Source organism: Syngnathoides biaculeatus, chromosome 16, assembly GCF_019802595.1.
Source record: "Syngnathoides biaculeatus isolate LvHL_M chromosome 16, ASM1980259v1, whole genome shotgun sequence".
NCBI lineage: Eukaryota > Metazoa > Chordata > Actinopteri > Syngnathiformes > Syngnathidae > Syngnathoides > Syngnathoides biaculeatus.
In genome coordinates, this window is record NC_084655.1 from 1,276,930 (window position 1) to 1,297,325 (window position 20,396).

Here is a 20,396-nt window from a genome sequence, read left to right on the forward strand (position 1 = left end):
TTTTTGGTGTTGAAACAATGCTTCTTGGCAATAAATTGTGTACCGTTGAGAAACCAGTGAACCACCACCATTAGGGATCACACCCTTTACATATATAGTGAAAATCCTCAATTGAAACCACCCTAAAAGGGGTTTGTCATTGCATGTTCAGAGATTATTACAAAACACTTAAAATGGAGAGGATCAATAAGCATTGAAACCATGCATTGAGGACATACTCTACCATGAACCCATGGTACTTCTTGCACTTCTTCACTTCACTTCTTGCAGTAAAATTATTCCACAAACAAACCTTCACATAAGGCTCTCCAGTAGTATAACATAGCTTAGCTAGAGTCACACAAACCGACTTGACATAACAGAGGGGCAAACAAATTTGTGCACTCACACTTTGTTGTGTTACTCAAAACAATTTCACAGATGTAGATTTTTATCATTTATACATCCCTATTGCCCAATTTATACATCTACATTCCCCAATTTACACCTCCCTATTTCTCAATTTTTATCTTCACTGACGATGATTTTGTTTATGTTCTCCCCGTGCCTGCGTGGGTGAGGGTTTCCTCCCACATCGCCAAAAAAAACCTGCATTAATTGGACACTGTAATTTGGCCCAAAATATGATTGTGAGTGCAACTATTGTCTGTCTCCATTTGCCCTGTGAGTGACTGGCAACCAGTTCAGGTTGTACCCTGGCTACTGCCCATTGATGGCTGGGATTGGCTACACCAACCCTCGTGAGGATGAGTGGCTCGGAAAATGAAGGAATAAATGGGTATTCCAGAAAGGTTGCATGCAGAAAGAAGCAGCGAGGCTCACCAAAAGCAAGATTATTAATTCAAATCAACTGCAATTTTTTGAATTTAAATTGATTTTAACAAATATCAGTCAAGTTTCCAAACTCATCAGAGTACAGAATCTACTCTTATTAAAGTGGTAAAAGATATAAGATTGAATACTAACTCGGGAAAGGTGTCAATTTTGATCTTGTTGGATCTCATTGTGGCTTTTGATGCAGTAGATCACAATATACTGCAAAACAGGTTGAAAATATGGGTAGGACTAACTAGGTTCTTAAATGGTTCAAGTACTACTTAGAGGAAAGGAACTACTTTCAAACCATTGGAAGTGCTCAATCACAACAAATGGCTATGACATATGGGGTACCTCAAGGGTCACTTCTTGGACCCCTCTCGTTCACCCTGTATATGCTACCCTTGGGTCAAATTTTCCAGAGTTTTACTTTTGATTATCATAGCTATGCAGATGACACAGTTATATGTAGCAGTGTCTCCTGAAGACTAGTTAAGTAGAGGTGTTGTGCCCCTGTCATCTTCTTTTCCTTTCGGCTTGTCCCATTAAGTGTTCCCACAGCGTGTCATCTTTTTTCCTCTAAATCTATCTCCTGCATCTTCCTCTCTTAACACCAACTGCCCTCATGTGTTCCCTCACAACATCCATCAACCTTCTCTTTGCTCTTGCTCTTGCTCTTTTGACTGGTAGCTCCATCCTCAGCACGCTTCTACCAATATACTCACTCTCTTGCCTCTGGGCACATCCAAACCATCGAAGTCTGCGCTCTCGAACCTTGTATCCAAAACATCCAACTTTGCCTGTTTCTCAAATGACCTAATTTCTAATCCTATCTAACCTGCTTACTCCGAGAGATCTTCATTTCTGCCACCTCCAGTTTTACTTCTTGTTGTCTCTTTGGTTGACACCAAGTATTTGAAGTCATCCACTCTCGCTATCTCTTTTCCCTGGAGCCTCACTCTTCCCCCTCCACCCATCTCATTCACGCACATATATTTTGTTTTACTTCGGCTAATCTTCATTCCTCTCCTTTCCACTGCATGCCTCCATCTTTGTAATTGACCCCTCCGTACAGGGCACTTAACCACACCTCCTGAAGTTACGTCACCCCACGTGTGCTAACCTCAGACAAACAATTAGCAAAAATGGAAGCGCAGGAAGAAAAGACTAGAGCAAAACTGTCCGATTTACCAGCTGATTTCTCACTCGCATTCTTAGCGAATAGTGAAATATCGTTGAAAAGCAGACAGCAGGGCTTCAAGTATTTCAGCGAGGGGTATTTCAATGGTATTTCCATGCATATCGACGGAGAAACCATCGATATTAGCGCTAGATCTTTCCGGAGTCAGAGGAAGACCAAGAAGCCACATGCATTGCATCTGCAGTTGAATCCTACAAGGATATCTGAAGCTCACTGTACATGTCAAGCAGGGTGAGTGCATTTGTTATATTTTGCATATTATTATTATACATTAGTGGAAAACAATTAACCTTACGTTAATTGATGTTAATATAACCCAAAGACGAATTCGTCATTGATAGTTTCCTAATTTCGTGTTACCTGTCACACTTGTGTGGGGAATGTTTACATTACCTCTATTTTATCCCTAAAATAACAATCCATTGAAGGAGTTTCCAAAGCGTCACAGCTCAGTGCTTGTTTGCGGGAAAGTTGGGAGTTCACAATCTAAGTGTACACCAGATTCAGTCACAGAACTGATCGTTGTAATATAACAATGTCAATACATCCAAAACCTGTAAAGCCTCTAAAATATAATCTAAATATGAATCTCTTATTTTTTCAGTGTTTCTGGATCCTGTTCACATATTGTTGGGCTGGTAATAGCATTACAACAATGGCAGATGATGGGCTTCACAGAAGTGCTATCTAGACTGGCATGCTCATCTCTTCCAGAGCAACGGAGCAAGCCAAGAGGTCACAAGATTGAGGCAGTTGCAGTTCCACAAATTGTAGTTGTCAACCCCAAACTTGTAAGAAAGAAAAGACCTGTGAGGAACACATTGACAGACTGCAGGTAAATTGAATTTGTTTCATTACACAATGACAGTTTGGTTCTGTCATCACCATAATTTCAATTTTATTTCATGATAATAATTTAATAATAACAATACCAACATGTACACATGCACCCATTTTTTACTATTCATACACTGTAAATGTTTTAAGTCTAGTTCATAATAACTCTTGTGAATACTGTTCATGGACATTTAACTGCATGATGTGACAAAAACAACCAACAATCAAGAAACTTGTCAAATGTTAATCAATTGTCAAACTTCTTTATTTCACAGAAACATTCAAGTCAAACAAGAAGATATTGATCACCTAAAGTCTTTGGAAGACTGTTCAATGGCCTATGTGGTGTCCAGCCAAAGACTGACAGTGAACACTCATCTGGGTACAGTGCCTGTGGCCAGTGGTCTTGCAACATCTGTAAGTTTCACTTTCTTTTTATACACAATGGCATGAAATTGGTTAGAAAAGAACAAACATACCAAATCTGTGCAATTGAAGACATCAGTGACAAAGGAATCCGGCCACTCAGTATCTTGAAACTTTTAATTCGTCTGATCGCTCTTTCCACATGAACTCTGTGTTTGGCAAATTTTTGTGTAAGGTTCACATCATGTGAATTCATTTGTATCCCTGATTTGGCAAAAGGTGGAATGTTCAGTTGGAGTCCAACATCCTCTACTTCTTTCACAATGTCAAAACCTTTGTCAGGCATTATCCCATCACCCGTTTTGAGATATCCAATCCCAACAAGTTGTTTCAACATGGACTGAAAGCCAGATTGTTTAAAGATTTCCTTATCAGACATCGATCCAGCAAACAGCATAGAGCTAAATATAACAGACCCTCTGGGATCTACAGCAACTAAGGCTTTGAATGTGAATGTGTTTCATGATTTGTAAGTACTGTAGGTTTGAGACTCGGCATTGGATGGTGAAGGCTTCTGAATTTTAATTTCAGTACAATCAATAATGCTGAAAGTATCTGGGAATTCCTGTCTGTAATTATCTGCCATGTGTTCATATATAGCATATCTGGATGGCCAGATGCATACTTCTCCAAATCGGTGAAACATGTAATTCACCCACGAGTTGAACACAACGCCAACAACTTGCTGTGTAAGACTAAATCGAAAAGCTAGGTCTTGTAGGTCAGAGTCATTTCTTAGTTTGCATAGACTCAATAACAATCGATCTTTCAATGATATCTTCTTTATATGAGAAAGATTTCCTTTGCCAGCATATTGTAAAGGGCATGAATCAGTGTCAGGCACCAAAAACTTGAAAATTGCATTGAATGTGTCCTTGGAAAAGCAACATCAACAGTGAAAGATGAAGATATAACATTTTCGTTCCGTCTTAACTTTTCTTCCACCATGTTCAGATGTCGTTTGGTCTCCAAGTGTTCAAGTGTCCATTTGGCATCTGTAGGATTTCCTTTTCAGCGACTAACGACATCAGATCCATTGGTTCAACCCCTGCAAAAAAAAAAAATCTATATAATTTTTGACAGTATGTTGAAATAGTTGAAGCAGTTTACATGGACAAGATGATACAGTGTATATTTTTCAAACTGTAATAACTCATTAAATGTTTTGTTTCAGGCCAAGTTCTTTGAACTAGAAGATGCAAGGAAAGTTGGGACCTGTTGTGGTAATCTAGCCTTCCCTCAATTGGCAAAAGTTACCCCATCTGAAATATTCAAGACATGGTTCACTGAACTACTTCAAGAACAGTGTATCCAGATAGAAGAAAGGACAAGGGACCAAGCCAACAGTACTCTGTGGCAGACAGAAAGAAAAAAGTGTCTAACAGCATCAAATTTTGGGAAAACTTTGCAAAGAAAGAAAATTAGTGATAAATTTGTTATGGGATTAATCAACCCAAAGTGTTTCAATTCAGTGCAGACTTCTTATGGCCAAAACAATGAAAAAGTGGCAGTTGGACAATATATCAAAAGGACTGGAAACCATGTACATGACTGTGTATTAATAGTAAATCCGAAATTTCCATATCTCAGATCTACACCAGATGGCAAAGTGTGCTCCGATGGAAAGACAGGGATCCTTGAGGTCAAATGCCCCTATTCTGCAAGAGATGTAACTGTGCAAGAAACCAGCACTTCAGATAATTTCTGTTTAGAAGATAATTATGGACAATTGTGTCTCAAAACTAATCACAAGTATTACTATCAAGTACAGGACAGCTGCTCACATCTGGAGCTGAATTTTTTGATTTTGTGGTCTACACAAGAATAGACCTATTTGTTCAGCGAATATACCCAAACATTGACTTCATGAGGAATATGTTGAATGACCTGAGTCAATTTTATTTCCAACATGTGACCCATGAATTTCTTTTTAGGGTTGATTACATTTGTGTCACATAGGATGTTTATGTACTTCCCTATATGGATCTTAAACTTCGTTTTGTTTTAACTTGAATAAAGAAACCTGTGGAAATAACATAAAATACAATGGGGTTTACAATATCATAGGTAATCATAAATGGGTGTAAATTCTTACATCTTGAATGCGTCTGACTCGCAGTAGAAAGTGTTGAGGTAGATGTGTCGCCGTTGGTGCCAATATCTTCAGTCCGGGTGCTTTCCTCAGGCTGACTACTTACAGTTGATTCCCTGTGAATGATTAAATAATAACTGAGTTTTATACATAAAGAAACTGTTTTCCAGAACTGTTATGCTTCCATAAATAAAAATTCAGTATGTGATGCACGATGTTTTGAACAGTTGTACTTTAATCTTGTCTGTTATATATATATATAAGGGGAGTGCTTCCTTGATTTTGTACATTAAAAGTGGATTTTTGAGAACTGCATTGTGACTTTTAACCCAGAGAACTGGCACATTATGCAAAAAAAATATATAGTTATAGTTCAAAACACTTTGTTGTCATTTCCATTGTCCAATTTAGTGTTATTGTCCATATAAAACCATACCGCTCAGTTGCAAAGTTCAAACATTTTCTTTTTGATGGTGGCTTCCTGGTTGATTGAGTCCGAGAAAGGGGATCCGCAGGAAAGGAGTCAGGAAATTCCTTGGATGGTAGTGACTGGTTTACGAAGTGCTAAAAAAGTGAAGAAACAAACGTGTTTCAAATCAACGATATAGTATAGATTCTAAATACAATAAATTAACTTGAGACAGAAGCCATGCATTTGATTTCTGTCAATTATTCACACGTAGCTATCTTATGCTAGCGAAGAACTTGTAATTCATTTATATAAGACATGTATTGAATATCAAATATAGGGCATACCTTCGTGCAAACATAGTCCGGTTAAGCTTAGCTCGCTAGCCGGTAACAAAGAGACACGTTTGTGCAGTCAGATCTTTGCAAAATATCGCTCAACACAGATCAAGTGTGTCAATCATTCACACGTAGCTAATGTTATGCTAGCGAAGAACTTCTAATTAATTTATATGAGACATGTATTGAAAATAAAATATAGGGCATACCTTCGTGCAAACATATCTGTTCCGGTTGATATTAGATGGATTCAGTTGATGATGCGGTCTTCCACAAAGTTTGATCCATCTAAGACATTTTTCGTACTGGGTCTTCGTTTTTGGAAAGGGTACGAATTGAACTCCACCAACTAGCCTTTCAGTATACCTGTCGTCACTATTACAAAGTCCATGACTACACCTCTTAACCATATCTATTGTTAAATAACCCAAATACGCGATAAAACGCGAACAAAAGCTATACTGGACCATGCAATGTTGTCTGAGGTAATGGTGGATGCCAAAAAGGGGCGTGGTTTATGCAGATCTCTGGCCTCTGATTGGTCAGCGACGCAGATGAGACAATTTCTACGGAGGGGTCAATTGTGCTGCTTTCACTGCAGATCACAATGTCATTTGCAAACAGCATGGTCCAAGCGGATTCCAGTCTAACCTCATCTGTCAGCCTATCCATGACCACAGCAAACAGGAAGGGGCTCAGAGCTTATCCCTGTTGCAGTCCCACCTCCACCTTAAATTCTTCTGTTTCACCTACAGGACACCTCACCATTATTCTGCTGCCATCATACATGTCTTGTATTATATGATATAACATATCTATCATATACCTAACAGATTTCTCCACCACGTCAGACTCACACATGGAGTACCACAGTTCCTCTCTTGCTATTCTGTCATATGCTTTCCCTAGATCCACAAAGACACAATGTAGCTCCTTCTGACCTTCTCTGTACTTTTCCACGAGCACCCTCATGGGAAATAATGCATCTGTTGTTGTACTCTTTCTAGGCATGAAACCATACTGTTGCTCGCAGATCCTTCTGTCCTGAGTCTAGCCTCCACTACTCTTTCCCATAACTTCATTGTGTGGCTCATCATCTTTATTCCTCTATAGTTCCCACAGCTCTGCAAATCGCCTTTCTTAAAAATGAGAACTAGCACACTTTTCCTCCATTGTGAACTGTGATATTGCTTGCGCAAGTGTGGTGTGGCGGAGAAATATGTTAGAATAGTACAGGACGTCTATGAGGGCAGCAGAACAGCGGTGAGGACGGTGTGTCAGAAGAATTTAAGGTGGAGGTGGGACTGCATCAGGGCGGATCCCTGATGAGCCCCTTCCTGTTTGAGGTAGTTATGGATAGGCTGGCAGATGAGGTTAGACTGAAATCCTCTTGGACTTTGATGTTCGCAGATGATATTGTGATCTGCAGTGAAAGCAGGGAGCAGGCGGAGGAACAATTAGAAAGATGGAGGCATGCACTGGAAAGGAGAGGAATGAAGATTAGCCGAAGTAAAACAGAATATTTTTGCATGAATGTGAGGTGGAAGGAGAAGGAGCGAAGCACCAAGGAGAAAAGATAGTGAGGGTGGATGACTTCAAATACTTGGGGTCAACAATACGGAGCAATGGAGAGTGTGGTAAAGAAGTGAAGAAATGGGTCCAAGCGGGGTGGAACAGTTGAAACAGAAGAAACAACAGGAGGCAAAACTGGAGGTAGCAGAAATTAAGATGCTGAGGTTTTCGCTTGGAGTGAACAGGTTGGATAGGATTAGAAATGAGCTCATTAGAGGGACAGTCAAAGATCCTCACTGAACGTCTGGAGTGAGTTTGCTGCACTGAAAGGGGCTGAATAATATTACTCGCCCCACTTTTAAGTTTTTTACTTGTTAAAAAAGTATCTTCTTTTCCTTTCGGCTTGTCCCATTAGGGGTGGCCACAGCGTGTCATCTTTTTCCATCCAAGCCTATCACGTGCATCCTCCTCTCTCACACCCACTGTCCTCATGTCCTCCCTCACAACATCCATTAATTTTTTTCCTTTGGTCTTCCTCTTGCTCTTTTGCCTGGCAGCTCCACCCTCAGCACCCTTCGACCAACATACTCACTCTCTCGCCTCTGAACATTTCTAAACCATCGAAGTCTGCTCTCTCTCACCCTTAGCTTAGCTTGCTAACAACAAGACACGTTTGTGATCAATTCGTGGATGTTGAAGAAACATCGAACGTGAGTAACTTCATAACTTATACGACAGGGGCCGTGAGGACTTGGGAAATTTAACAAGTCTCATCTTAGTACCCAAATTGGTGCCGTGTCGTTCGCATTGAAGCTGCTCGGCCGCTTTGCTTACGTAGTAGAGTATACAACGAGGACCAAACATCAATCGTCGACTCAACCTTGAACAACTAGTAAGAGCCATTGTGGTTTGAATGCCCTCCATCCACGAATCCTTTAAATCGCCATATCCTTTATATTTTTAACACAGGTAGTATGTGATTTGTGTACCTTATATGCTGACTGTGTTTATGTGATTGTGATTGCTTTCATTTGACCTTAACTTTAACATAGACTAGGTAGTATCTAAATTGTGTATCTTTTGTGCTGACTTTGTTTATTTTATTGCTTTTTCTTGAATATCTGCAGCCCGTTGGGCAGCACGTTATTGTGCTACCTGTCGGCTGGTCCCAAGCCCGGATAAGTGCAGAGGGTTGCATCAGGAAGGGCATCCGGCGTAAAACTGTGCCAAACGTATTTGAGCGTTTATCATGCGAATTCTACAACAGTTAGGTCGTGGCCTGGGCTTCCTACACCCGCACCCAGAAATGTTAATCTACAAGGTGTAGGTAGAAATTCAGATAATGTAGGTCGAAGACAAAAAAAAGGAGGAAAGCGGCTTAGTCGGAAGAGGAATGTACAAAACCTACAGCTGTTTGTAGGGACTTTGAATGTTGGGACTATGACAGGAAAAGCTCAGGTGTTAGTTGACATGATGATTGGGAGAAAGGTTGATATATTGTGCATCCAAGAGAGCAAGTGGAAAGGGAGTAAGGCTAGAAGTGTAGGTGCGGGGTTTAAATTACCATGGAGTAGGGGTTATTTTAAAAGAAGAGCTGGCTAAGAATGTCTTGGAGGTGAAAAGAATATCAGATCGAGTGATGAGGCTGAAATTTGAAATTGAGTGTATTGTGTATAATGTGATTAGTGGCTATGGCCCACAGGTAGGATGTGACCTTGAGTTGAAAGAGAAATTCTGGAAGGAACAAGACGAAGTAGTCCTGAGCGTCCCAGAGAGAGAGAGAGAGAGAGAGAGAGAGAGAGAGAGAGAGAGAGAGAGAGAGAGAGTTGGGATTGGTGCAGATTTCAATGGTCTCGAAAAGAGTCCGACTTATTGCTGGCAATCCAGACCAAACTCAGACAGTGGTCTAGATTAGGTTAGACCGAACAGCTCGTATCACGGGGTTTGGTACCTCATACTCCCAAAGAACCCCCCAAGCCTCCCCATCCCAAAAGACTCAGTCGAGGATCGAGGATTCATCTGAGGGTGCAGAGGTGGTCCACTGTTCCACAGCCAGGATGAAAACCAGATTGTTCCTCTTGAATCTAAGATTAGATTTACCGATGGACCCTCCTTTCTGGCCTCTGGGACACCATAGACAGCTGATAGGCACCTGCTGGCCAAGCGGGATGCAGCTTCGGTGGTCACTGAGCCAAAAACCCATGTGAGGGAGGAGTTTGGTGAGGCCATGGGGAACAACTTCAAGATGGCTCTGAGGAAATTCTGGTCCACCGTCCGGCGTCTCAGGAGATGGAAGCAGGGCACCATCAACATTGAGTATAGTGAGGATGGGGCACTGATGACTTCAACTCGGGACGTTGTGAGTCGGTGGGGAGAATAGTTCAAAGATCTCAATCCCACCGACATGCATTTCCATGAGGAAGCATAGTCTGGGTTCTCTGAGGCATGCTGTGCTATCTCAGGGGTTGAGGTCACAGGGGTAGTTAAAAAGCTCCTTGGTGGCAGGACCTTTGGGGTGGATGAGATTTGCCCAGAGTTCCTACAGGCTTTGGATGTTGTGGGGCTGTCCTGGTTGACATGACTCTGCAACGTTGCATGAACATCGGTGACAGTGCATCTGGATCTGGTTTCTTATTTCCCCAAAAGGGCCTAGTGACTTTTTCTAATCGGGTGTTTAGATAAGGGGATATTAAACTCTTTGACTCTTGTGATTAAGGGATATGTAAATAAACTTGACTACCAGTAAAATCTACCCCCCTTTTCTCTGCTTCTGTTGGTAAAAAAAAACAGGATGTAGCTCATAGCGAAGTGGTCTGAAAGTACAGAATAAATCTTTTACCGGGTCAAAACAAGGGAACCAAACACGGTGTTGGTCAACCAATCCTCAAATTGTCCACTTTTTCTTGAAAAATCAGTACTGAAAGTTATTTTTATATATATATTATGTCGGTCATTAAGTCAAATCTCTCCTGTTTCATTTGCCATTTTAGGCGGCTTTTACGCTAGTCAACCGTTTGAGGATGGGAAAATGCTCTGTGAGTGGTGTTTTTTTTTTTGGGGGGGGGTCAAAATCTTTTTCTGACACCACACAGTGAAGAAAATAAGTATTTGAACACCCTGATATAATGCAAGTTCTCCCAGTTAGAAATCATGGAGGGTTCTGAAATTTTCATTGTAGGTGTGAGAGAGATAATCTGAAGAAAAATCCAGAAATCACAATGTATGATTTTTTTTTTTAAGATTTGTGTGATACAGCTGCAAATAAGTATTTGAACACCTGTCTATCAGCTAGAATTCTGACCCTCAAAGACCTGTTAGTCCCCCTTTAAAAGTCCACCTCCACTCCATATATTATCCTGAATCAGATCCACCTGTGTGTGGTCGTTAGCTGCATAAAGACACCTGTCCACCCCATACAATCAGTAAGACTCAAACTTGTAACATGGCCAAGACCAAAGAGCTGGCCAGAGACATCAGAGACAAAATTTTACAACCCTACACAGTTGGAAAGGGCTATGGAGAAATTGCCAAGCAGCGTTGTGAAAAAAAGGTCCACTGTTGGAGCAATCATTAGAAAATGGAAGAAGCTAAACATGACGGTCAATCTCAATCGGAGTGGAGCCCCATGCAAGACATCACTTCGTGGGTTCTCAATAATCCTTAAAAATGTGAGGAATCAGCCCAGGACTACACGACAGGACTCTGTCAATGACCGGAAAAGAGCTAAGAACACCGTTTCCAAGGTGACTGTTTGTAATACACTAAGACTTTATGGTTTGAAGTCATGCATGGCATGGAAGGTCCCCCTGCTTGAACCAGTACATGTCAAGGCCCCTCTTAAAATTGCCAATGACCATTTGGATGATACAGAGGAGTCCTGGAAGAACGTTTTGTGGTCAGATGAGACCAAAATGGAACTTTTCGGTGATAATTCCACTAATCGTGTTCGGAGGAAGAGGAATGATGCATTCCATCCCATGAACACCATCCCTACTGTGAAGCATGGGGGTGGTAGCATCATGCTTTGGGGGTGTTTTTCGACACATGGGACAGGATGACTGCACTGTATTAAGGAGAGGATGACCGGGGCCATGTATTGTCACATTTCGGGGAACAACCTCTTTCCCTCAGTCAGAGCATTGAAGATGGGTTCTAACTGGGTCTTTCAACATCACAATGACCAGATGCACACAGCCAGGAAAACCAAGGAGTGGCTCCGTAAGAAGCATATCAAGGTTCTGGCATGGCTTAGCCAGTCTTGAGACCTAAACCCAATCGAAAATCTTCGGAGGGAGCTGAAACTCCATGTTTCTCAGCAACAGCCTAGAAACCTCTCTGATCTAGAGAAGATCTGTGTGGGGGAGTGGGCCAAAATCCCTCCTGCAGTTGTGCAAACCTGGTGAACAACTACAGGAAACCTTTGACCTCTAATTGCAAACAAAGGCTATCGTATATTAAATATAAATATAAACTGGTTTTCTCAGGTGTTCAAATACTTAATTGCAGCTGCATCACACAAATACATTGTTAAAAAAATCAGACATTGTGATTTCTGGATTTTTCTTTTTAGATTATCTCTCTCACCATGGACATGCACCTATGATGAAAATTTCAGACCCTTCCATGATTTCCAAGTGGGAGAACTTGCAATATAGCAGGGCGTTCAAATCCCTATTTTCTTCTATGTAAGCACCTAGACAATCTTGTCTTTGTGGATTTTTATTCCAAAGAAAGCAGTCTTTGCAAAGAAAGGAAAAGATACAAGTCTTAAGAGATGTTACCCCTTACTCAAAATCAGACTCAACATCCTTTCGTTATATTAAAATAAGAGAGTCAGAGAGAGCCAAAACAAGACCGTTATTTATGTCCAGCTGTATACATATGGAACTATTAGGAACAACATCAAATGAGAAACAGCCTGACCGGGAGAACTTGGAACCCACAACACGAAAAAACCTGTGAAAGTTGAAAGGTAGAACTCATACAACACTTTTGGTATTGACGTAAAACAGTGGTCCCCAAACGCTGGCCCGCCTCCACATTTGGTCAGGCCCCCTTGGACAATACCAGAAGTATTTTGTTTTATTTTTCATGTATGTGTATTTGATTTGAGAACAAAGTTGGGCTTTTGCAATAAAATGTTCCTTAGTTCTGAACTATTTTCATTATCAACTATTCGTAACTATTTCATAACCGCATATAATGTGACATTTGTTCCACCCTGCTGTGGCCTGTGCCCTTATCTGGCAACCCCCACACCCCAAAAAAAACCCTAAACCCGCCCCTCTCAAAGAGAACGGAATCATGGCGAGACGGTTAAGTAAGAGAAAATTTGATTCAGAATGCAGTATATTTAGCCCAAAGTGTACAAACGATTATTTTTTTGTTCAATGCAAAGAAAAGGCTGTCTCTTTAATCTGTCAAGAGGCGTTGGCGGTATTCCAAGAATACAATCTGCGGAGACACTATGAATCCCATCACAAAGACAAGTACGATCGCTTGCAAGGCCAAATGCGAGCAGACAAACTGTCAAAGCTAAAAAGTGGAATGTTAGCTCAGCAAAATACATTTGTATGCCAAGCTCAGTTGAACCAGTCATCTATTAGGGGTAGCTTTCAGGTTGCTCAACTGATAAGAAGCAGCGGTAAACCTTTCACTGGTGGGGAGTTTTTCAAGAAATGCATGAATGCTGTCGCGGAGGAAACGTGTACCGAGAAGAAAGATGTTTTAATTCCGCGAGTCTATCAATGAGTACAATCACCAGACGTATTGAAGAAATTGCAGGTAACGTATATGCCTAGCTGCAGCAAAAGAATTTTAATTTTGTTCATTAGCACTGAATGAGAGCACGGACGTGCAGGACACAGTGCAAATGCAAATTTTTATTTGTGGAGTTAGCACAAACTTTGAGACGTGCGAGGAGCTGGCACCCCTCCAAAGTCTCAAAGGGGCTAGGATAGGGGAGGATATTTTCGGCAAAGCTGGGCAGCATCACAACTGACGGGGCTCTGAGTCTGGTGGGCGCGTCTCAGGTTCTCATAGGATGCATGAAGTGGGTGATGAAAGAACGGGGTTTCACCGCCCCACTACAAATGCACTGTTAATTCACTAGCAAGCACTGTGCTGCAAAGTATTGACGTGGGTTCTATCATGGAAGTTGTGGTGTCATGCATAAACGTCATTAGAGCAAAGGGACTTAAACACGGGCAGTTTCAAGAATTCCTGTCTGACCAGGAATCTGCGCACAGCGATGTGCTGTACTATGTGGAGGTCCAATGGTTGAGCCGGATAGAGTTTTTAGGTGTTTTTACAGGCTGCTACCTGACATTAACGGATTTCTTCATTCACAAAACGGTGTCATGGCTAATCGACCCAGAATGGAAATGGCACCTCGCATGTTTGACAGACATGACAGAAATGCTGAAAAGTTTTAATTTGCAACTACAAGGCTAGGGGAAACTCATTTGTGTCATGTATTCCCACATAAAAGCATTTGATGTGAAACTTGAGCTGCTTTTGGGACAAGTGAAAAAGCACAGCTTCATCCATCTCCCTGCTACAAATAACCTCTCTGCAGAAAACCCAGTGCCCCATTTCCAGCTGAAAAGTGTGTGGAAGCACTGGAAATGCTGAAGGCAGAGTTCGGTGTGCAATTCCGTGAACTACATGTTTATGCGAAAGGAATCCATCTTTTCCAGAACCCTTTTGTTGCAGACAATTGTTGACACTGAGGGGAGGGACTTGTGCGCATACTCCACCCAGCTGAGTTGCCAGCTCCATGAGCTGGGTTTGCGAGCGCGCAGGCATCGGAGACCAGTTTCCAGGTCCTGGTTAACCTGTTTTGTCTGGCCGTTGGGCTCCGGGTGATGACCCGAGGACAGACTCACACTGGCCCCTATTAGTGAGTAAAACTTCTTCTGTAAATGGGAGATGAATTGGGGGCCCCTGTCAGACATTACGTCGGTGAGTAAGCCATGATACTGGGACACCATGTCCATTAGGAGCTAGGCTGTTTGCTTGGGGGAGGGGATTTTCGGCAGTGGGATGAAATGAACCATCTTGGAAAACCGGTCCACCAATGAAAGAACGGCATTGTGACCTTGTGAAGCGAGGAGAACGGTAATCCAGGGCAATGTGGGATTATGGGCGTCAAGGAACGGGCAGAGGGTGTAGGTCCCTTGCGGGGCGTTGCCGGGAGGGTTTGTTAGCAGAGCAGACCGGGCACGCATTGACGTACTCCCTGACATCCTTCTTGCGTTCGGCTACCAAAAACGTTGCCCCACCACCGCCCCGCGTCTTGGCCATGCCCAGGTGACACATAGTGCAATTTGTGTGGGCCCAGTCAATTACCCATCAGGCGTCCCGCTCTTAGTCCCCGGCCGATAGGTTATAACAAAGCGGAACAGTGTAAAAAAAGAGCACGCATCTTTCTTTTCGGCCATTAAGCCTCTTGGCGGATTTTAGGTACTCAAAGTTTTTATGATCCATAAGTACCAAGAACGGGACTTGTGTCCCCTCCAACCAATGTCTTAATTCTGACAAGGCTGTCTTGACGGCCAGCAATTCGTTGTCACCAATGTTGTAATTTCGTGCTGCCGAAATTAGTTCTGTAGGAATGCGCAGGGGTGAAGTCTCCCTTCTTTGGGACTTTCAAGAACCGCCCCTATCCCTGAATCTGTCGACCTCGATAACACACTGCCTTTCAGAATCAGGCAAGATGAGGACCGGAGCTGAAGTGAAGCTGGCCTTGAAGCTGGCAGGCCATTTTCGAGTTGAAAATGCTGTGGGGTGAGGTGAGCGCATGCAATGGGGCAGGTATGGTGCTAAAATTCTGGATGAATTGGCTGTAGAAGTTGGTAAACCTGATAAACCTCTGTACCTCATTGCGATTAGTAGTATTAGGTCACTGAAGGACAGCCTCAACCTTACCGGGATCCATGCGGATCTCCCCCTCCGCTAAGACAAAGCCCAGGAATGAGACGGAGGGCCGGTGGAATTCGCATTTTTCTGCTTTAACCTATATGTTGTGGCACAACAGCTGTTGCAACATGGCACGAACATGCCTGACATGGGATTTTTCATCTGGGGAAAAAATCAGGATGTCATCAAGGGATGCAAAAACATGTCTATTAAACATTTCGCGAAGAACGTCATTGACAAGGTTCTGAAACACAGCTGGTGCATTTGTGAGTCAAGGCATTACCAAGTACTCATAGCATCCCGTGGGCGTGTTAAAAGCAGTCTTCCACTCGTCTCCCTCCCTGATGCGCACCAGGTGGTATGCGTTCCTCAAGTCCAGCTTGATAAAAATCCTGGCTCCTTTCAGCAGCTCGAAGGCCCTGGCAATTAGGGGAAGAGGGTACCTGTTTTTTACGGTGATGTCGTTCAGACCCTGGTAGTCAATGCAGGGGCGCAGGGATTTGTCCTTTTTCTCCATGAAGAAGAAGCCTGCTATGGCAGGTGATGATGATGGGTCGAATGAGGCCCGCCGCCAGTGACTCCTCCACATAGTCCCTCATGGGATGGTGTTCTGGGTCTGAAAGACAGAAGTCTCCCCGTGGGAGTGAGGTGCCGGCCAGCAAATCAATAGCGCAGTCATACGGCCAGTGAGGTGGAAGAGATTTGGTCTTGACCTCAGAGAAGACCTCCTTCAGATCGAAATAGCAGGGAGGCACCAGTGTTAAGTCCATCTCCTGCTGCAAGTTCCGCGCAAAGTCCATAATGACCTGCGAGCCCCCCTTCTCAGAGGATGAGAAGCACGTGACGCATCATTTCGGACCTCATGACTTAATTTCTCTGGATGGCCAGTCAATGAGAGGGTTATGCATCTTCAGCCAGGGGCTCCCCAGGATGATATCACTGCTCCGTGAATCAAAAACGTGAAAACTCAAGCGTTCAATGTGTGCGTCTGGGAAAGTCATGTCTAAGGACTGAATGCGATGAGTTATCAGGCACAAAAACTTGCCATTGTCTGCATAGGCATGCCGGAGATGCTGTGTTCTAAAGGTCTCTAGGTGCAATCTGTCAATAAATTCCGGATTCAGGATTGAAGATGGGTTGTAGCTGGGTCTTTCAACATGACAATGATAAACCACACAGCCAGGAAAACCAATGAGTGGCTCTGTAAGAAGCATATCAAGGTTCTGGCGTGGCCTCGCCAGTCTCCAGACTTAAACTCAAAAGAAAATCTTTGGAGGGAGCTGAAACTGTGTGTTTCTCAGCGACAGCCAAGAAACCTGTCTGATCCAGAGAGGATCGATGTGGAGGAGTGGGCCAAAATCTGCAGTGTGTGGAAACCTGGTGAACAACTACAGCAAACGTTTGACCTCTGTAATTGCAAACAAAGGCTACTGTTCCAAATATTAACATTGGTTTTCTCAGGTGTTGAAATACTTATTTGCAGCTGTATCACACAAATAAATCATTAAACATAAACATACAGAAGATGATAACGTAGTCCACAGTCTAAGTTGGTATATTTTCACAAATAATGATTTCAATGAAGGAACTCTGTTCAAAATGGTGTCAAGTTAATTTGAGAGCAATAGCTGGTCTTAACTTGCTTCACCAACAATGTGATTTCATGTGCTAAACTGATGCCATAACCAGACAGTACCCAGACCTGTCCAAACCCCATTTTAGTCACAATTTTTCCAAGATGTCATGAGCAAAACTGCAAAACGTTTTAATGAAAATAGTAAACCGGTGTATTCTAGTTTTGTTTAGGCACTAATTGCTTAAAACACAAAGGTAAAGGGGATGGATGGTTCTGTTTACTGGACTGATGTGGACGTTTGAGCATGTAGAACTTTGTGAATGTGAACAGATTTTTATTTATGTATTTATTTATTATATCCACAGGTGTGCATGTAAATGCTGCATTCCTATGCAAACAACAGAAGAAAGTTTTGTTGCATTGAGTGTCATCATATTCACCAGAAAATGGCAGATTATCCAGACCAACTACAGTGCATGACGGAGCATCCAGAATTTATTGCCAGATGTCTCAACCCGTGGGTACTGGACGTTGCCTACTTACAATTCCAGGAACCATATCGGCAGCGACTGGATTTTCCACAACACGAGTAAGAGTGATTTTTGAAAAAAACATTTATATTTCTCCTAATCAGCCCAGCTTTTTGCCATTTACATTGATCCATCCATTTTCTTCATCGCTTATCCTCACAAGGTTTACAGAAGGAAGTGGAGATCCCGACTGGACATCCCAGAGAAAGCACGGGGAGAAGATGCAAACTCCAAACAGGTGGGGCCGGGATTTAACCTTGGTCCTCATAATTGTAAAGCCAACGCTTTATAGCTGCTCCTCCATGTCACCCTACTAAAAGCAGCATTTGTCCAATCAAAGTCCCATTCTGGAAAATTGTCACATTTTCTCATTTTCAGGTTAATGTGACATACTGTTATAAAGAGCTTGTGAGATGGTGTTGGGAAATTTTTGGCAGAAATAACCACATGCCACTTCCATCCTGTTGTGTATCAAAGATTCGTGATACCTTTCCTGATCCAGAGGGCCAAGACTACACAGGATTGAAATAGTCGACATCCCGATTTTTTCCCCCCTTTGTTTAAATGTTGATGTATATGTTTGTATATGAAGTAAACTTACACCATGGAACTAGAATAATGGCATTTTTTTATTGATTTGTATGCTTCTATTTTGTATAAACGTTACATAACATTAGCACAGAATTATTATTTGGTCTTTTAATAAGAGTACTTTGAGAACACCTGAGGTTGAAATACATGTTGCAGTATTCTCTCTGCTGTCAGAAAGATGTGTTCCGCCATGAATAGGCACTTCACTCTGGTAACTTTTGGAATGGAGAACAGATGGAGATTCAGCATCTGCTGTTTCGATGTCAACCTCTTGTGCAGAATATGCTTCTTGCAACATCCAAACCAAAATGTTTAAAATATGTAAACAGGATTTGTACTACTATTTTAGACAAAAGGAGGTATTTAGTTAAATCTTTAAAATCAAACCTTTATAAATATAAGATATACAGTGTTATAAATTGATGATATAAATATAAATTGTAAAACACTTACTGTATTATATACTGTATATTTACCATAGCACGGAGAATTCTGCTGGGGCTGCTGTGTGGGTGCCAGAATGTTTAATCAACAGTACAGTATTTATACATGGCATATTTGAATCATGAACAATAACAATAAAATAACATTTTTATTACGGAACAGAAAGTCAAACAAAGCAAACGTTATGTCTTCTCGTGTAGCACCAATGATGTAGAATAAAAACTAGCCTGCGCACAGGCCCCTTTCACGTGGTAATTCAGCTTCATCTTCCAGTCAGGGCACAACATTGCTTTGGGTATAATTTCACTTGAGAGTTGACATCCTTAAAATTGTACGTTGTGAAACATAACATCAAATTTAGTTGGAATTTGTTGGGTTTACCTTTTTTGGTCTCAATATGGTTAATTCTTGGTGCACTGTTGGCTGTCAAACCATGCAGGTGGTTGCAAAGAAGTACCTTTTCACCAGGAAGTGTGTTTCAGTTTAACCTTCATTAGGCCGTAGGCTTGAGCTTGAAGCTTAAGTAACATAACTCATCCTGAAATTTATGGATGACTACTTTTTTTTTTCATTAGCCCCAGTGTAAGAAGTAACAGTTAGTGGATAGGGCTAATAGATTGATGTATGCAACATTCCTACAGAAAACTACAGAAATTATATCTTGAGAACTTTTTTATATTACTCTAGAATACCATCAGATAAGCATTGTAAGCAATTATGGCTGCATGCCATCAACCGCATTGATGCAGTGACGAAGAAGCAATGGGTGCCGTTAAGATATGATGTCTGATTATGATAATAATCATGTTGCTACTGCTCATTTATATGATGTAATATTGCATGTGTTGCTTCACTGTAAGTGTTTGTGGTTGTAAATTTGTAGTAACGTTTTGCATATTTTATATGTCCTTCAAATGGATGATATCATTGAGGTACTGTCAGGGGCACGGCCAAGCCACTGCCGTGGGCGGTGCTTCCTGTGAGGGGCATGGCCAAACCATTGCCCTGGGGGGTTAACACCTCTGACAGCTGTCACACTGCTGTGTTACATTTTGGACACTGATTAACCAGTCATTTAAGTTGTGAATGTGTCATCAGCATTTGCCAGTTCGTTGCGCTTGCATTACTGCATCTTGGGATACTCCGCTATTGTGCGTAAGTTCACAGGTTTTGTGTAGAGCATCCCTTTGTTACAGTGAGCCTGTGCTTCTTTAGTTTTATTACGTCTTGTCCATGTTTCTAACGTTGCCTCGTAGTCATCGTGCCTTGTGCACGTTTTTTAACCTTGCATGTTGCCTAGCGATTTTGTGTTTCTATCTGTTTTGTACTGCCTATTTGTGTTTGACGTCCTTCTGGAATAAAACCATTCTTAATATCATTCCGTCACCTCAGTGTCCTGCATTTGGATCTGTACCCAAGCTGCTTGCTCTTGACAGAACGAACTGGCCAGAACAGGATCCAGCAGGGAAGACGTGACGTCAGGTTAGGGCCACGCCACTGGACATGCCGCCTGTCTGCCTCCTGGCGCTCCAAGCTTGAGGACCAAGCATCTCCTATCCGGGTGGGCTCCATCTTGTTGTACTCACCTGCCGTGCCATCTCCACCACCCTGCAGTCCTGATTATTTCCGGACAATGACCCACTCACCACCACATATTTTGCTGGACTCGAATTTTTCGGATTATGAGGAAGACCTGAATTTATA

At 42.1% G+C, this 20,396-nt stretch overlaps 1 protein-coding gene and 1 long non-coding RNA gene across 2 annotated transcripts in view; both read left to right on the forward strand.

The window, feature by feature from the left end:
- LOC133514293 (uncharacterized) overlaps window positions 1-18,254 on the forward strand; it is a 35,228-nt gene extending 16,974 nt beyond the window's left edge. The window contains exons 2-4 of the long non-coding RNA XR_009798766.1: window positions 17,493-17,716; window positions 17,821-17,895; window positions 18,036-18,254. This is a non-coding gene — a long non-coding RNA (uncharacterized LOC133514293). The remainder of the gene's footprint in view (window positions 1-17,492; window positions 17,717-17,820; window positions 17,896-18,035) is intronic.
- On the forward strand, window positions 111-5,574 carry LOC133514288 (uncharacterized). Its single transcript, XM_061845841.1, has 4 exons — window positions 111-2,248; window positions 2,622-2,852; window positions 3,130-3,271; window positions 4,455-5,574. Exons 1-4 carry the CDS (start codon window positions 1,962-1,964, stop codon window positions 5,106-5,108), a joined length of 1,314 nt encoding a protein of 437 aa, XP_061701825.1. The 5' UTR covers window positions 111-1,961; the 3' UTR covers window positions 5,109-5,574.
- Window positions 18,255-20,396: the final 2,142 nt, after the last annotated feature.